This window comes from Colletotrichum orchidophilum (genome assembly GCF_001831195.1).
Source record: "Colletotrichum orchidophilum strain IMI 309357 chromosome Unknown Scaffold_38.1, whole genome shotgun sequence".
Taxonomy (NCBI): domain Eukaryota; kingdom Fungi; phylum Ascomycota; class Sordariomycetes; order Glomerellales; family Glomerellaceae; genus Colletotrichum; species Colletotrichum orchidophilum.
The window spans coordinates 247925-264344 of record NW_019172994.1 but is presented as its reverse complement, the minus strand read 5'-3'; the positions used below and the strand labels follow the sequence as shown (position 1 = coordinate 264344).

Below are 16420 nucleotides of genomic sequence, written 5' to 3'. Positions count from 1 at the left end.
TCAGCAACTATGCTCGCCGTGTCTGCTGTTATCCCTTCAGAGGTACTCTCCGCTGCCAAAACAGGCCAAGGGGAGATGAAACAAGAGGAAAGAAAGGGAATAATAGGGAAAAACGAAAAACAGAGCAAATCTCGAATGCACCCATAATAGCATGGTATCATTCTCTCATCCCCGTATTGCCTCCAACGCCAATGTTTACCTTTTTCCAAGGACTCAAGTCAGTCCAGGATGCTGAAAGTTGATTGAGCGATAAAGCCTGAGCCAATCCATGGCCGGCCAATCCATTTAGTAAAATACGTTAGTATCAAATGCCGCCAAATTGACCTCGCCCAAGCCAAATCCCTCATTGTCTCCGTTGGGGGTGGAGTCAACAGCTGTGGCATGATCATTGACAGCATCCTGCCGATGAGAGCCGCCAGTGGGCGACACATTGAGAGACGGAGTGCCGGAATGCAGATTCATCCGGGGGTTGTTTTCGAAGGGCTGGGTAGGAATACCAGCTTCCTGGCCATTTAGGCCATTGAGATTGCCGTACAAGTTGAGATTCAATGGGGTGGCAAAAGTCGTGTAGCCATTGCTCGAGTAGACCGGGACCATGCGATGAATGCCAGACATCGGATAAGAGACATCATTTGGGTTATCAGGCATCTGAGAAAGGTGGAATGCCTCGGGAGCGAGGCCCTCGACATAAGCTCGTGCTTCGTTCTCAGGTGCTTCATTCTTCCAGGCTTGAAGCTCTTGCTCAGATAGGTGAATATTGTTACCTCCGGTATGGTGCTGAGACTGTAGGTGAGACTGGAGTACCTGCCATTCCTGCTCGGTCTGCTGCATCTGACTGTGCTGGTTCGGGTACTGCGTCTGGTGGTATGGCTGCTGCTGGAGCTGGATGTCGTCATCGGCATGTTCTAGGGCCTGGCTGATCTGCTGAGCCTGTAGAATAGGCAAACCTTGACCGTTCTGTTGAACAAGGGCGTGCTCGTGAATATGGTTCATCAGCTGAGCTTCGTTGTTGTGTAGATGATGGCCCAACTGGGAAGGAGCCTGGTGAGAGGCCTGGTGAATGGGATCGTTTGAGGACTCTCCCTCCTGTTGAACGTCAGTGATGGGGATGGAATGTTTTGATCAAAACTCACCTTATTGAGGGTTTCATCGTAATCCGATTCAATCTCATCCTCCTGGTCCTCCGCAATTGCGTCATCAATCTCACCTTCATCCGAGTCTCCATCACCTGCTGCGTTGGTCTTCAACTGCTAGTTGTCACCATGCTGACAGGGCTGAAAGAACGGCTCATGAAGGCTGATGGGTCTGACAGCATCTTCGTTCTGAGGGGTCGGTGCATTGATATAGCCGCGGATATCCTTGTCCTCTTTCAAGCTCTTGGCCTGGCTAGGGAGGGGAGGAACACACCAACCCGCCTTGAGAACACGCTTGCGCTCTCGGGCCAGGAACTGGGTGAATGCTGTCGGGGTAACTCCAGTGAAGCATTGGGGGATGATCTCATCCCAGGGCAGTTTGTTGTGTTTTTTGGCACACCACCACTGAGTCCAGAGCGTCATCACAAGCAAGGGGTCTTCTCCTGTGAGTACGGTCAATTGCCAGGAACAGACTTCAATGAGAATCATGTTGCTTACTGCGCCATTGAATTAATGCCCGTTTCTTTGGGCGACCGGCGACCTTGACACCTTTCTTAGGACTCTTGTGCTCCTTGGCCGAAGTGTTCTTCCTAGCTGAAGTGTTCTTCTTTATCTTTGCGTCATTGTTGGCCTTCGGGATATCAGGAAGCCGGCCCTCGGACTTGGTGCTCTGCTTGTAAGGCGCCATCTCCTAGACGGAAAGATCCTATGTTAGCTAAAATTAAATCCAGTGAGGTACAATGCACAGTGTCGGATAGAAATCTTGATTTTAGGCAAAGGAGGAAGCCACCAGTGAATGAAGATGGAAAATAGACGCAACACACAAGTTGAGAAAGGAGCCTGCCGCAAAGGGAAGGCAATCTTTTGTGTGGCAGCAGGTGGGGGATGAAAGCAACGTCAAGAAGGAATTGGATCAAACGAGAGATGGAAAAGAACTTACTACTGTGATCTCAATGAGATGATTGCAGGATTCGTAGTAGGTGATTTGTGTCTCGGAAATGTCTGATTACATGTAGACGAACAGTCGACAAGCTTATCGTGGTGATTTCGGTCGAGACAAGTCTCGAAGGGAACTGTGTTGTTTGAGGGTAAACAATGGAGGGAGGAGGTGAGGGGATTATTGTTGCGTATGAGGCGAAAAGTCGGGTCGGGTCAGAGGGGCAGACTGAGGGATGGCTGTGGGTGGAAGGAAGTTGAGAAGGTGGGAGGCAGATGAGGGTCGCGAGGTTATTGACAGCAGAAAGGCGGCCATGGTTCGAGGGTGGGCAGCTCTATATTGACCCCACTTCGAATTGACTCGACCGGGAGAAAGGCGCCTGTTCTAGTAGAAGTAGAGGACGCGGTGGGAGTGGTGGGCCCGCTGGAGGTCAGGGAGGCGGACGGGAGTAAGAGACGCGGTGACGGCCTGCCAGGCACTCTGGAAGCTAGGCAGCTGCTGAAGGTATGGGAATGCTTTCAGGCGTTGCCGGGTAACGATCTCACTTCTAATAGTTCTTACGCGAACAAATGCAAGGCTCGATCATCTATGCCACTAAGGTATCTAACAAAAACGGTTGTGATATCTTTCTTTCTGCTCAGGAATATTACGATGGCAGAGATCATCGTGTCTGCGCTGAACTGCTAAATTTATGCCGGATACTCTGGTGGACCAGAAAATAGACAGCTACTGTTAGATATCCAGTTGCCTTGTGAGTCAACTCGCTGTGCGATCGCAGAATATGGGTGAGCTCGGTAGACTCGAGCCAAAAGGCAACAAATCTCCAGCGCGGGCCACTCGGCAGAGGATTTTGATCTCACAATGGCACACACTGCTGAATGTGAAGCGAATTATTAATCTCGTGATAGGTACGAGTCAAACTATCAGTGATCTACAAAACCAATTTCCTCCCGTCATGCCTTCCATCTTTCCAAAGCTTGGTGATCAGATGTATAGAGTACGTCTCAGATCGAGCAGAGCTGTCCACACAATCGGACAGCGAACGCTGAAGGCCTATTGTCGGCCCTCTTCCTTATGGTCATTCTCCTTCGTTGAGCGCTGTCTCCCAGTGATGGCTCGTAGAAATCTCCGGAATCTCGACTTCGTGGGCGGTGTGCTCAAGTGATGAGCTTGCCCAAACTGCTGTACTGAGACTTGGGTTGAGGAGTCTGCCGAGTGTGCAAAGCCACCGAAGTCTTCTCTTCCCGTGGATGAACATTGTGGTACCCGCGTCGCTGTCGCATAGCCAGGCGGCTTCTCGAAGGTTGTTGAAGTATGTCCGCCGAGTCTCTGGTTGTGAGACATAGCAGCGAGTTGCTCGTTAACAGCAGCTTGAACTGCCGTCGCAATCATTGCTGGCAGACTGGAGGTGATCTGATGCAAGTCGGTAGTGACTGTGTTGAGAGCTGTGTTGAGCATGTTCACTGATCCATCGAAAGTATTTTTTTGGGCTCCCAACATGGTGTTTAGAGTGTTGAGTTGCGAAGCCATGACTTTATTGAGTGTGGCGACCTGGGCGCTCATCGAGGTGTTCACTGCATTGTTGAGTGACGATAAGCCATCGATCTGGGACGTCATTCCATCTAATTGGCTGTCGAAACGACTCATGTTGCCCTCCATGCGAGTGGCATTCATGCGAAGAGGGTTGGCGACGTCAAGAAGTGTGCGCTCGGCGATCTGCATGAACTCTTCGGCGATGGCGTCCAAGTCGTCTTGTGTGGGGTTGTTGATGCCCTTGCGCTGAAGTGCCGCCTGTGTAATCTCCAGCATGCGCGCTTCCTTGTTGATTGAGTTCATCCAGTTTTGAACTCGGTGATCCATCTCTTGAAAGTTGGCTGGGGCTCCGTGAGCATCATCGCGAGCCTTGATGAGACGGGCAATGTCGACCTTGAGGACGTTGTATTTCTCGGGTGGGGGATCAGCAGGGTCGCCTCTTGCATCTCGGAGACGCTGGAGATGATGGTAGTCTTCTACGATGGTTTGAGGATATTCGGCCGCAGAGGTTGTGTTAGGAAACTCTCCAGTTCTTCGTGCTTGCTGGAGTTGTTGGGACATGGCTCGAATACGCCCTGGAGTATAAGCAGTCTGCCCAACGAGTACATGGTTGGCAAGGCTGGGCATGACGGTAACGTCAATCTGATCGCGCGCTGAAGACACCTTGGGCTCATTGACGTCCAGGTTTGGAAATGACAGCTCAGTATCAGTGGGCGATTCTGGTGATGAGAATAAGCTGTTGGTATTGCTCGAAGTGTCGGATCGGGGCGATGAGGCGGCAGACGAGTGCCCCCATTGATTGCCCTTATCGGCACCAGGTGAGAGCGGAGAGTCGCACATTGCGTCGTAATGAATTGATGTCGTGTTTGATCTGGTGCGATGGAGAAGGAGTAATTGAGTGACTCCGTCTGCGGGGGCGGTCAGTTGTGCGTCCAAAGCTCGCGATCTGAAGTGGGAAGAAAAAGAAGAGGCGAAAGAAGCCGCAATCGACAAAACACTCACCGATTCGTCTAGAACCTGGAGTTGCAGAGGGAAGAGATATCTCGCCTTCGATGACAGCGAGAATTTTCGCTCGTTAATTGATGAAATGATAAAAATTGGCTCGATGAATCGCCCGTTTGGAGGGGAGGACGGCTGCCGCGATTAAGAAGGGAAGGGAAACTTCGGTGCGTTGGATGTGGGAGGGAGAAATCAGATGTGCGTGTATGTCCCACCCAAAGGACAGCCGAAATTTTTTTGCATTTGTTTGTGTGCTCTCGGCTGAGGTGGCTGAGAAATGGATGTCGCTTGGTGAGGTGAGGGAAGCAGGTCAGGTAGGAGGAAGGTGCAGAAGAGAGAGGGTGAATCGCGGATGGAGCAATCTGGTTGGCTGCACAATGTCTGGACTGGAAGGTCAGGCAAGACATGCAAGCGAGCATGTGTCGTCGGCCTGCTTTTGTTTTGCAGAGAGTTGAGTTCTGTGTATGTTGAATTGGGAAGGAAGGAGGGAGCTGCACCTGCTTCATGTATGCCTCTCAGCCTGCGTTGCCTTTGAGAGTGTGTCTGACCGCCCGAAGAAACTCGAAGGCAACTTGCTCGAATTATCTTGGCGTCTTACGATATTGATACGTATTTTTGCGTGCAAAAGGTTCAATAGGCCATATGAATCTTCATAGTGTCCTCGATGCTCAGTTGCATCCTGAAGTGGCGCAGCCAGGTTATGCGGGAAGGACTAGGTGCTCTGGAGGTAACCGAGATCACCGGAATGTAAATGATAAGGAGTTGAAGACTTGAAGTAATGGAGCTTCTTGGATCTAAAGGTAAAGACGCTCGATATTACTCGCCTGCTAGATTCGAATCACGCCTGCAGAAATAGCCTGGTCTGGAGGCCAGAGGAACTGGGACAGCCAACATGGCACGCGAGGAAGGAAATTGGGCAGCATTATGTAGGGTAGACACAGAAATACCGCTATTATTGATCCTTAATACCATACAAATATGCGTTGTCATGAATCTGGAAGGCACGAAAAGTTGCAAGGAGCTTGTTCTCACACATGAAGTGAGGGTGTCGTCGAAATTGAGCCCCCAGTGCTCCGGACCAAGTGGGATGATCCCTGCCGACTGTTGCCAAGACAGTCCCACTTGCCCAACCAGGCAGCGCCATGGCGAACCCTTCAATGGCGCACCACTTTCATGTCTCACAGAGCCTGCCTGGCGATCGGTGGGTTGCGAAAGAAGTGAAAGCCAAACGTTTTATTTTTGGAGTTTCTAGATGACCCCAATCACTCCCATTCCCATGTACGAGCCATCCTTTCCAGCAATTTGGTGAGCCATGACAGCCACATCGTCAGCGTAAGAGGTCTATCTTCAGTCCTAGGAAATATTTTGTCAGCAACGTCTTGGAAGAACTGCGTAAAAACTACTCACATATCCCAGCCAACTGTGCTGCTTCCAGCTCCCCATGTATCGCGCAAGTATCCGGCCATGTATAGACGGGAATATCCGGTAGGAACCCCCAGCCATGATAGCAAGCTGGCATGTCGCTAAATCTCGGATTGCTCGTCGCCCTCGGCAGCATCTGCATTGAAATATCGGTGTTAGTATCGCTCGAAACGGACGCGGAAGGAGGACTCCGAGATTCGCCGGAATCGTGAACGGGGCAATCGCTCGTCTTCTCCACAACATAGAGAAGTTGCAGGTCGTCGTCATCGTCATCGCGGCCTCGGGGGACATTGTAGTACGAACCGTTGGTGGAGTCAGCGACAGAGGCCTCAGGGTCCGACTTGACCTTGAACTGGTTCTCCTCCTCGGCGTCGTCATCGTCATTGTAGGACGAGACAGCCGGGTGATTGGCCAGCTTGGATCGCTTGGTCTCCTTGGTGGGAGTGTCGGCGGCGGCGCGCTTGCCCTTCGACTTAGGAGTAACCTTGGCAGCGCTCTTGGACGGGGTCTTGGGGCTCGCGGTGCTACCACCGGGAGAGGCGGCCATGGGACCGGCCTTGGCCAAGTCGCTGGTCTTCAATCCATACTTCTGGAGAACGCGCTCGAATCGCTTGGCACTGAAAGACGTGCTAAGTCAGCTTGGTTTGGTCGAAAAATCAAGAGGATTAGTATATTAAATAGCATGACTTACGCGGCAGCCTTGGTAACAATGTTGCAGTCATCAGCAACAGACTGAAAGTCAACCTTTGGATGTTAGGTACTTCGCGTCACGGAATAGAAACTCACGACACTTACCTTTCCACCTGTAGAGTGCTTGATGCAGTAGACGAGGAAGGTCACCTGGCCCTCAGCATCGGTTCCGACGGAGGCCATGATCAGTAGAGTAGAAGAAGTTTAATAGAAGAAGTTGAGTATGGGTAGTGTAAGATGAAGATGAAAACTTGAACTAAGGCCCAGGTGCTGAGTCTGTCTGAGGAAGCTCAAGGTTAAGTTGTTGTTGTTGAAGAGAAGATTTAGGTTGGCGAGAAGTTCTGGTGAGAGGCTGGGTTAAATGGGCTGGCTGAGTCCTTGATCAACAGGAATTGGCGAGAGCCACCTGGACAAGACGTGGGCACAAGCGGCTCAAGAGGTAATAACAGATCAGGCAGGTGGCCAAAGGATTTTACACAAATGGCGAGAGCAGCCTGGACAAAAGGTAGGAGGAGGTGGTCTGGACGAAAGGTAAGAGACTGGACGACAGCACAATGATCAGACGTTATTAAGACAATGAGGCGAGAGCTAACTAGACAAGAGTTGGCCACAGGTGGTTCAAAAGGTGATAAGAGACGAGGCAGTTGATCAAAGGACTTTACACAAATAGGAGAACAGTTGAGACGAAGACAAAGAGTGCAATGAAAACGATGAGAAATGGAAAGCGTAAAGAAAATGAGAAACGAGGGGAGAAGGAAATCGGCAGTTTTGAAAAGGAGCAAGAGAACCGGAAACAAAGTCTTAATGTGCAGAAAAAGGCATCGAGGTAGCTCTGATGAATATTAGTTTTCTTGTTCGGCGTATCGTGGCTGGAGAGGGAGTTGCTGAGCTCGAATTGAATGCGCATGGTAGTGACTGCTATGTATCGCAAATATGCTTCCTATCATCCATGATATAACACCGAGCTTAAACGTCGACGGACATCACTTGGAAATAGAGATGTTGTTCACGAATTTGAAGCCACTACTGGAGCATCATCGGTTCTAGGAAGCTTTCAATTATCTTGTATTCCTAGGTGGGCAGTCACCCGATTTTGATACCGGAGACGCATTGTATGAGCCACGACCAGGACGCATCTCTCAAAATATTTTCGTTCCTGAAAACTGACTCATCCCGAGGGGATTCATAGTCAAAAAAGACTTTTTAGATATCGAGAGTCTCTTCTTTGAACTTGATATCCTCGGTCTTGATAATAGTCTTGTCATCGGTGTCCATGCCATCGGCCTCATCCTTGTTGTCCTCGTCCTTGACAGCTTTCTTGCCCGTCTTGCCCTTGACGCCAACGCGTCCAGTGGTCTTTTTGATCTTGGAGCCAGAAGTGGGGGTGCTGGCGGAAGCCTGAGTGGTCTTCTTGGGGGTGGAATAGGCCGGGTCACCCGGCTGAGTGAACTTTCGCTTTATTTGCCCATATCGAGTCTGGATATGAAAGTATTAGTATATTTTTAGTGAACTAGTGTTTTTGAAGTAAAGAATTGAAGTAAAGAAGAGGAACCCACCTGAGCAACACTCGCGTTTTTGAAGCCAGCGGCCTCGGCGAAGCTCTCCCAGTCAATGACAGGCTTCTCAGTCATGTGCTTGAAGATCTGCACCATGAAACTGGCATCAGAGAGAGTGACCTCAGGGGTGGTCTGGTCAGCCATATTTACTGTCTAATGTACGTCAGCACAGTCAAAACGTATTGGAAGGGGCGAGTGATCAGTGAAAACTTACGGTGGCAAGTGCTTAGTATGGCGACTAATTCGGGCGTGCGACTGTACTTGATGAGCTGACTTTTCTGTCAGTAATTTGATCATTAAGAATTATTCAATGGAAAGACACTTACTTTGCTTTTGAATATTGGTGTTGTAGAGTAAGGAATTTGTGGTTGCGGATGCGCGATTGTGAGGGATGAAGAAGCTGAGCTGTGAGGTTCGCTCGTGATGGATGGATGGATTTAAAGCAAGAATCCAAACGAAACTATACGGAAGGAGGGAACAATTTTCAAAATCAAATCAAATAGGGAAGGAATGGAATAATGGAAGGAAGCATGAGTTGACCGGGCAATGCGGCGGTCGACGGTCATGGCCGCCAGGTAGATAGGTGCCCGACATCAAGTACGCATGTAGACGATGAACCTGCCTCGTCTTGGGGCATGATTAACTCACAGAACATAACCCAAATTAGGCAAAAAGTTTGCGAATGACAGGCTCCCGTGGCATTCAGGCAGTTATTTTGGGTGAACAGGTTGGGTTGAGACTCTGTAGATACTGGTAGGGCATTATGTGTCAAAGACTTTGCCAACTTTACAGTGTTGTTCTGGTTCCGGATGACAGTCTCATTGCTAAGAAATTTAATATGGTTTCAATGAAAGCATGGTATTTGACTTGTATCATGGCTTTGTTGGAGATCTCGGGTATGTGGTGAACAATGACCATAAGTTTCAAGTCGGTATCAGGAGATTCATATCGCTTTTGAGATTTGTTGACTCTGATGTCAATACTGGAAGAGTTCTTCCAGAGAGATGAAGGCTTGATTGTGTTCGCCCTTGGATCAATTGAACTACGCCATAAAGTCGAGGGCTCGACATTTGATATGTCAACTTTGATCACATACCTAAAGTAGGTTTATGCGCCGCTCTTGAATGTCGTTTCTGTCCGATTCTCTCTAGACTAGGTATTCCAGCGCCGTGTAAATATAGTTTATTCACTCTGCCACTAATCGGTCGTTGTGGCTCTCAAGAGCACCCTAGGTAAGCAACGTAACCCACAAAGAACATGAGGTTTCTCGGGGCCCGATGATCAACTTCCAGCCTCGGCAAGCCTGGGAGAACCAGAATCGATCCAAAGAGGTAGGTGGCCGCTTTGGGACATTTAATTGGGGTTTGAAACTAACTACCCCTGGTTTTCAGTATGCACACAGTCACCAACTTGTTGGTGCAAGGATCGCATCATACATATCGGCCCGCAGATACTGGCAGTGATCCCCTCACACTTCCCTGTCCAAAGAATGGCTACAAGAGGTGGATAGGATTCATGCTTGAAGCAAACAGCTTGAGAGATCATGTTTTTATATGTAGGGATCCGTAGAGTGAGGCTAGTCGTGGCTTATCGATGGGCCACTTCAGACGCCCACCAACAGAACAGAATCCTTGGCGAACCGTTGGTTCACAACCTTGCCCACCACATCGGGAATACTCCTCGTCACATCATCCAATCAAAGGGAGAATATCGAAGGGTGTACTTGAGGGCCCTGGACGTTTTGCAATGTCGAAGGAGTCTCTTCCGATACGGGCGCAGTCTGCTTTAAGCTAGTGCGGCACAAAACAACGGGCCTTCAACCAGGTCTCTGTCCTTTTCGATCTTGCGCTGCGACTCTCTCCAGATCACGTTGAATTCTATAGACTCATTTCTCCCCTCAACTTTTCGACATCATGCCAAAGGAGGAAATTTACGACCTTCATCCTTACGGGTGGGAGAACGACCCAGAAGTGGAGAGATTCAGAGTATCCACCCTAGATTACTTGACATGCCAAACATACAACCACTACGCAGTATTCTTCCGCCTTGACGATGTCGCCAAACCGAGAGTCGTCGAGGTCCTGAAGGCAGGCCTCGAGAGGACGCTTGCTCAAGTACGCCAGTTGAACGGAAGGATTGAGAAAGACCCTTGGGGCGATTATTCCTTTACCAAGAAGAAGGACTCAACCGTTCGCTTCGTCGTCCAATGGCTCGACTCTCCCGAGGATGCCGACAAGTATCCGTCTTTTGACGAGTTTGAGAAAGCCAACTTTAGCGCCGTATCGCTCGGTGACCTCCGGCTTTGGGCTGTTTCGCCAATGACTTACGGTGAGAGGCCCGAGGCTACTCCGGAGCAGAGTCCCGTCACCGCGGGGTTTAAAGCAAACTTTGTCCGCGGTGGACTCATCTTCAGCACGCACCACCATCATTACTCTCAAGATGTCATGGCTTGGGCTGGCTTTGTCCATCAGCTGGCCGAGAACTGTTCTGCTTTTAGTAACGGAACGCCTTATCCCTCGTGGGATTCAGCCTGCAATGATGTTTCCCGCTTCCTCAAGCCTGAGCCTCCGGAGAAAGAGAAGGTAGACGGGCCACCGCCACCCGATAGACATCCCGATCACAAAGTCGGTGTCTGTCTCCTCTTCCATCTACCCAAGAGCAAGGCCGCTCAGCTGAAAGAGCTCGCCAAGCCCAAAGATGGTACCTGGATCTCAACGTATGACGCTTTTTCTGCCTTCATGTGGCGGCACATGACACGCCTTCGGGCCCCAGTATTCAAAAATGCCCCAGATGAAAAACTCTTTTGGTGCGAGACCATCGATATGCGTCGACGTCTGCACAGCCCAAAGTCACCCGCTCGAACTCAGCAAAACGTCATGTACGTTGCGATGTCTACGACCGCACCGGTGGAACAACCCACTGTGTCAGACCTCATCTCGAAATGGCCGTTCTGGCGGATAGCGCGCTATGTACGCCAGTTGACAGACAGCGTGACGCAAGAAAGTCTTGATGAAACGCTCAAGATGGTAGCGACGATCCGTGTCAAGTCGAGCCTCAACTCCCGCATCGACTCACACCCGCCCATGTCGACTATCGTGGTTGACCACCGTGACGCCAACATTCCCTCGGCTGACTTTGGCTTCGCGAAGCCCGCAACTTATCGATACTTGATGGGGCGTATTTCTGAGGGCGGGGTTCTCGTCTACCCGCCCCGAGATCCCTCGCCCCAGTCTGACGAGGGTCCGGAGATTGCCATCATGTATGAGAAGGAACTCGCTCAGACTCTCATCGAGGACCCGGAGTGGAACAAGTTCTTTGAGTACAGGGGCGTCGATGCTGAGCATACCGAGGCATAGCAAATTCTCGAAAAGATATTTCGTCTAGTAAATATTTCAATTTGAGAAGTTACAATGAGCTGGCGACCCATAAACTACTTCATCTTAGGAGAAGAAGGTATATGAGGGTCAATTCATATTATTGAAACAGTACGTTGTGTTTATTTCCTGATCGTCAATTCTCGTCGTAGCCTCTAGAGCTTGTCCAGGTATCATTGGCAAACCGACACACAAATACTTTCAGCTATCCCTGACTATAGGAAATAAAAGTAAAACAACATCGTGCTATAGAAAACTTGGGAAAGACTGGTGATGGTTCTTTGAAACAGTCCCAAAGACATCATAAAATATGAAAACACTGGCTATCAAGATCAACCGACTCCAAATCAGCGACGGAAATAATTTCAACGAACATCGCTAGCTATCCACTTTCGAACCCAGGCAAACATGATCTGACCTTGGCAATTTGACCGTTGAGAATCCATCCATCTCCCAACTCCCAAGTCCAACATTGTCATCAACTCGGACATCTCAAATCTGCATCACTTTAGAATATAGCCTCTTCATAGAACAACTCTCCAGGAACCAATCCCCATCAACACGCCTCCACGTCTCGTGATAATGCCCGGCGCCGGTGGAATGCATCCCCGCTTCCGAGCCCCTGGTCCCGCCGTGATAAATCATCCCAAACACGGCCTTGACCTCGTCCTCGGCGACCTGCTCCAGGTCCCCCGCGTCCGTCAGATGTATCGTCTGCACGACCTTGAAGGCCGCGCTAAAGTGAGCGACCCACGCCTCGCGCGACTCCCAGCGGTACTTGACCCCGTTCAAAGTCAAGATGGTGCCGTCCAGGTCGACGGCTTCAAAGGTCATGGAGGGGAGCATGATGTTGTCAAAGTGGTGCCACTCACAGCTGTCCGCGAAGCGGCAGTATTGAGCCTTTTTGCGGCGGATGATCTCTGCTGTTTCTGGGGAGATGGGCATCTTGTCGGTATTTGCTCCGTGGTTCAAGTTAGAGAAAAAATGTATGAGATAAACTGATCACGAAGATCGTTGTGAATGAGTAAACAAACTGATAATGCCCTTCATCCAGTTCGTTCTGAGAGTGAATCTCCATATCGACACCATGTTTATCATCAGAACATAGGCAGAAGAGGGGTTATGCGGGGACATCCGTAGATCAATGCATTCTAATCCGAGATAGGGGTCGACATCAGGTAATTCCCACGCTCGAGTTCCTTCATGAAGAATTATGGTAACATCGAGGCCGTTGAAGACCGGGGTTTTCCTGCAGCCCTCGCCGCGTTACAGCATTTGACCCATTTCACATTTGCCAGGGTCGTCCGATGGGCGTCAGCATTTGTTCAGGACGTGCCAAGCAAGGAGGTCGATGGTTGATTGGGCACTGTACGATGCTGTGGACATCTCATGGAAATAAATCATCTTGGTGAGATGATGACTTTCTCACATTCTATAACGACCGGACACGCATCAACTTCCTTTTTTTGGCAATCAAATATCTTCAAGGCAAATTCTAAAGCAATGTTGGTACAACTTGGTAGATCTTGCGACTGGCTTCAATATTGTAAAGTGCATCTACCAAACCTGCAACTTCGATGAAGCATCCAACCAGATCATGGAGTCAAAAGTTACGTAGCCCGAAAAACTCATCAAACGGAACCGCGGCCCCTTGAACGAAGCCCTACAAAGTCATCGGCGCCCTTCATAGTATCAGTTGTACCCAGAACAGGTATGTCGAGACTGTCTTACACCATCGATCGTGATATCGTGAGATGAGCGAATTGTCGCTTCCCTGCTGCAGTCTTGAAGGAGAGCGATGTCCTTGACGCATATTCACCATGTGTCTCAACAGATCGAAATATAGCAAGTATCACCTCGTGTCTTATTCGGATTCTGAGATGTGTCTGATGGCCGCATCTGACATCTAAATGTCATATACCAGTATCCTTCTCCTCCTACGAGCCGCAACCGGTTCAAGACAGCATTGAAACCCTCAACCACAACCACCAAACACTCACCTCAGACACCTCTCCCAGAATCTCGATTCCTATCAGATATTCGCGACTTTCCAAAACAATCTGTGCAACCTCATCTTTGCAAGATACCACTCCCCATCCCCATCCTTATCCCTCCTCCAAGTTTCATAGTAATGCCCACCGCCAGTCAAATGAACCCCCTTCTCAGATCCGGCGTTGCCAGCATGGTACACAAACCCAAAGACGGCCTTGGTCTCATCCACATTCCCGGCCCCGTTCTCCTCGTCAACTTCAAAATCCCCCGGGTCAACAACATGCAAAGTCTGCATCCCCGCAAACACCGGTTCAAAATACCCCACGAACCCCTCCAGCGAATTCCACTTCTGCTCCACCCCGTTCTCGTCGACGGCCGTCTGGCCCTCCGCGTCGAGGAACTCGATCTCGGCGTCTGGGAGGATGATGGTGGAAAGGGAGGCCCATTGCTTGGTGTCAAGGTACCGACAATAGCGGGTTTTTTTGCGGCGGATTGTTTCTGCTGCTTCAGGAGAGAGGACCATCTTCGATTGTAAGGTGTTTAGTTATTTTGGGGGATCAGGTTGTGTAAGTGACAGCTGCGAGGTTCGTATTTGGCCTTGGTTGAAACGCAGCGAATCTCACAACTTGGGTTGATCAAATGTAGCATGTAAGCCATCTTTATTTGCACCAAGGCCTTCTATCTAGAGATGTTAAACCTCGTCCTTTACGACATGTGATCTAACACTGTCATAAAAGAGAAGCGATGCCAAGCAAAAGACCGTGTTACCCCGCAAAGTCTCGCTTACTCTGAAGATCCAGTCCTACCAGATGCCGTGGAAGCACTTCTTACATGAAAGTGACGTCCGTACCGTCGGATTTTCGATTCCACAGCAGCTCCAGGCACAACGACACTGATACGTTACCTGCCTCGCCGCGCAGCTGCACCTCCCAGTGGCCCAATAGTTCTACGCAGTTGACTCAGCGTACCATTTGTAAGCTACCCCATAAGCGGCTCTGCTCTCTGTCTGTGAAGATCAACTCGCCGATGACTGCCCACCTGTACGACGGGACCGGTGAGGCAAGGCCCCCCAAAGCAAAAGAATGGCTGATGTGAGACCACGAAAATTCCACACGCGACGAAGGAGAGATGAACACAACGTTCTTGTCAGCTACACGCCCATCACGAGGGCGGCGGTTGCGGTATCCATAAGATGTAACCGCAATAAGGCTCAACGGCTCTCGACGCCGAACGCAGATCATCTTCACCCTCCGATGGACCTCATGGATAGTTTCCATCGTCTGCCTCGGGGCAAGCAGTCCCACATCCCAAACCGTCAAACCGTTTCGTGCTGCGTGCTCACCGTTTCCGGTAGCACAGCTCAGGGGTTTTACATTCCACTGCGCAACCGTTTCCGTTGCCCCACCTCCGGCCACCCGGGTGACTAATCCGGCAGCAACCGAGCCAGAGCCGGAAAGTCCCAGGGAAAAAAAAACCGAAAACCCAAACCCAAACGCTCAAAGCAGCAGGACGTCTCTGTCACGGCAAGGGAGCGAGGCGACCAGCCGCTAGACCGAATGAGGACCCCCTGCCGCGGTGCACCGCTGCACCACGCTTTGCTCTCCTTCGGGTCCCACAACCCGCAGCCGGTCCAATTTCGGGGAACGGGGGGATGACCGGGATAAGGAAACCGAAACATCCACACGCCCCTTTGTAGCAGGGGGAAGGGGAGGGCAAGCCGCCTAGAGAAGGACGTCTAGCGGCTTTCTAGAAGGTCGTCGAGGCGGACAATCTCAATTCCTGGTTCCCGACTCAAGGTCTGTAACCCGGCCCCCCTTACCATGACTAGCCCCGCGGGCATCCTTCCGGTCGCTCGGTGCGCGTCTGGTCCAGGGGGTGAACGCGACCTAGTGCACTCTACAGAATCCCATGAATCGCGACTGGTAGCAAAGGTTGGTGTTGGCGTGTCGCGGTCTGGGGTCGGCGTTGCGCTTTTGGGTAGGTCGCAATGGTGGTGGTGGTGGTGGCTTGTTCGGTGCTCGGTGCACTTGGTTGCAAATAGATGCAACGCCGGGCCCTTGCGGGACGGACGCTTGTGATGGCTTCCTTTGGGGTACTTTTCTTGGTTCTTCTCAGCCTCTTCCCCGAAAGCTTGTGAAAGGGTCCTGATGGGAGAGAACGGTGGTAGGCGGCAGGCGGAAGCGGGTTTTCTCTCGGTGCGATGCTTTGCTCGGTGTGGCGTCGGTATCGACGAACCACACCGGTCTGTAGGTACCCAAAGGGCCTAGGGGAACACACACTTACCGTGGTTGAATCCCGTTTCAGTCTGATCTTTTTTGCTTCTTTCCATTGACCCCATTAGTGTATGCCTGCTCGGCTACCTACCGCTTGGTGTTGATCGTCGAGTAAGTCCCGTAGCTAGCACGGACCGGATGCGACTCGATTGCAGCCGGCCGCCGCTCGCCCGTCACTGGTCAGGCATGTTGCTCCGGTGGCATCTCGTCGTCGAGCTTGTTTCACAAGACTCTTATCACACACTGGATGAAAGACCAGGGCGACGATGGCAGGGGAAAGTGAACTCAAAAGAATGTTGCCTGCCGCGACCAGTCCAGAGCATCCCTGTCTATCTTGGCTGTCTTGCAAGTTGTCGGCCAGTCAATACGTCCACGGACCACCACCGCCTTCAGCTTTTTTCCAAAGAGGGTTTCCCCTGCGTGTTATCGCTGTATGTTCGGATATCTTGAAGTGCCTGAAATGCTTGCCCAGCTGGTGGTTAGTCACTTCACTCGCACACCCCCTTGCATG

The 16420-nt window shown here is 50.7% G+C and overlaps 7 protein-coding genes across 7 annotated transcripts; 1 reads left to right on the top strand and 6 right to left on the bottom strand.

Annotated features, from left to right (window-relative positions):
• Positions 1–285: 285 nt before the first annotated feature.
• Positions 286–1821, bottom strand: CORC01_05517 (uncharacterized protein; the record flags this gene model as incomplete). Its single annotated transcript, XM_022617160.1, has 4 exons — positions 286–1086; positions 1134–1247; positions 1311–1576; positions 1632–1821. 4 exons carry the CDS (start codon positions 1819–1821, stop codon positions 286–288), a joined length of 1371 nt encoding a protein of 456 aa, XP_022476385.1.
• Positions 1822–3123: 1302 nt separating this feature from the next.
• CORC01_05516 (uncharacterized protein) lies at positions 3124–4443 on the bottom strand (the record flags this gene model as incomplete). The annotated part of the gene is made up of 1 exon (XM_022617159.1): positions 3124–4443. The coding sequence occupies one exon, from the start codon at positions 4441–4443 to the stop codon at positions 3124–3126; it is 1320 nt and encodes a 439-aa protein (XP_022476384.1).
• A 1421-nt stretch (positions 4444–5864) lies between these two features.
• CORC01_05515 (uncharacterized protein) lies at positions 5865–6897 on the bottom strand (the record flags this gene model as incomplete). The annotated part of the gene is made up of 4 exons (XM_022617158.1): positions 5865–5955; positions 6024–6641; positions 6716–6768; positions 6820–6897. The coding sequence occupies 4 exons, from the start codon at positions 6895–6897 to the stop codon at positions 5865–5867; spliced, it is 840 nt and encodes a 279-aa protein (XP_022476383.1).
• A 1020-nt stretch (positions 6898–7917) lies between these two features.
• CORC01_05514 (uncharacterized protein) lies at positions 7918–8414 on the bottom strand (the record flags this gene model as incomplete). The annotated part of the gene is made up of 2 exons (XM_022617157.1): positions 7918–8190; positions 8271–8414. 2 exons carry the CDS (start codon positions 8412–8414, stop codon positions 7918–7920), a joined length of 417 nt encoding a protein of 138 aa, XP_022476382.1.
• A 1769-nt stretch (positions 8415–10183) lies between these two features.
• On the top strand, positions 10184–11626 carry CORC01_05513 (uncharacterized protein; the record flags this gene model as incomplete). The annotated part of the gene is made up of 1 exon (XM_022617156.1): positions 10184–11626. One exon carries the CDS (start codon positions 10184–10186, stop codon positions 11624–11626), a length of 1443 nt encoding a protein of 480 aa, XP_022476381.1.
• A 510-nt stretch (positions 11627–12136) lies between these two features.
• Positions 12137–12589, bottom strand: CORC01_05512 (uncharacterized protein; the record flags this gene model as incomplete). The annotated part of the gene is made up of 1 exon (XM_022617155.1): positions 12137–12589. The coding sequence occupies one exon, from the start codon at positions 12587–12589 to the stop codon at positions 12137–12139; it is 453 nt and encodes a 150-aa protein (XP_022476380.1).
• Positions 12590–13676: 1087 nt separating this feature from the next.
• CORC01_05511 (uncharacterized protein) lies at positions 13677–14159 on the bottom strand (the record flags this gene model as incomplete). Its single annotated transcript, XM_022617154.1, has 1 exon — positions 13677–14159. The coding sequence occupies one exon, from the start codon at positions 14157–14159 to the stop codon at positions 13677–13679; it is 483 nt and encodes a 160-aa protein (XP_022476379.1).
• Between the last annotated feature and the right edge of the window lie 2261 nt (positions 14160–16420).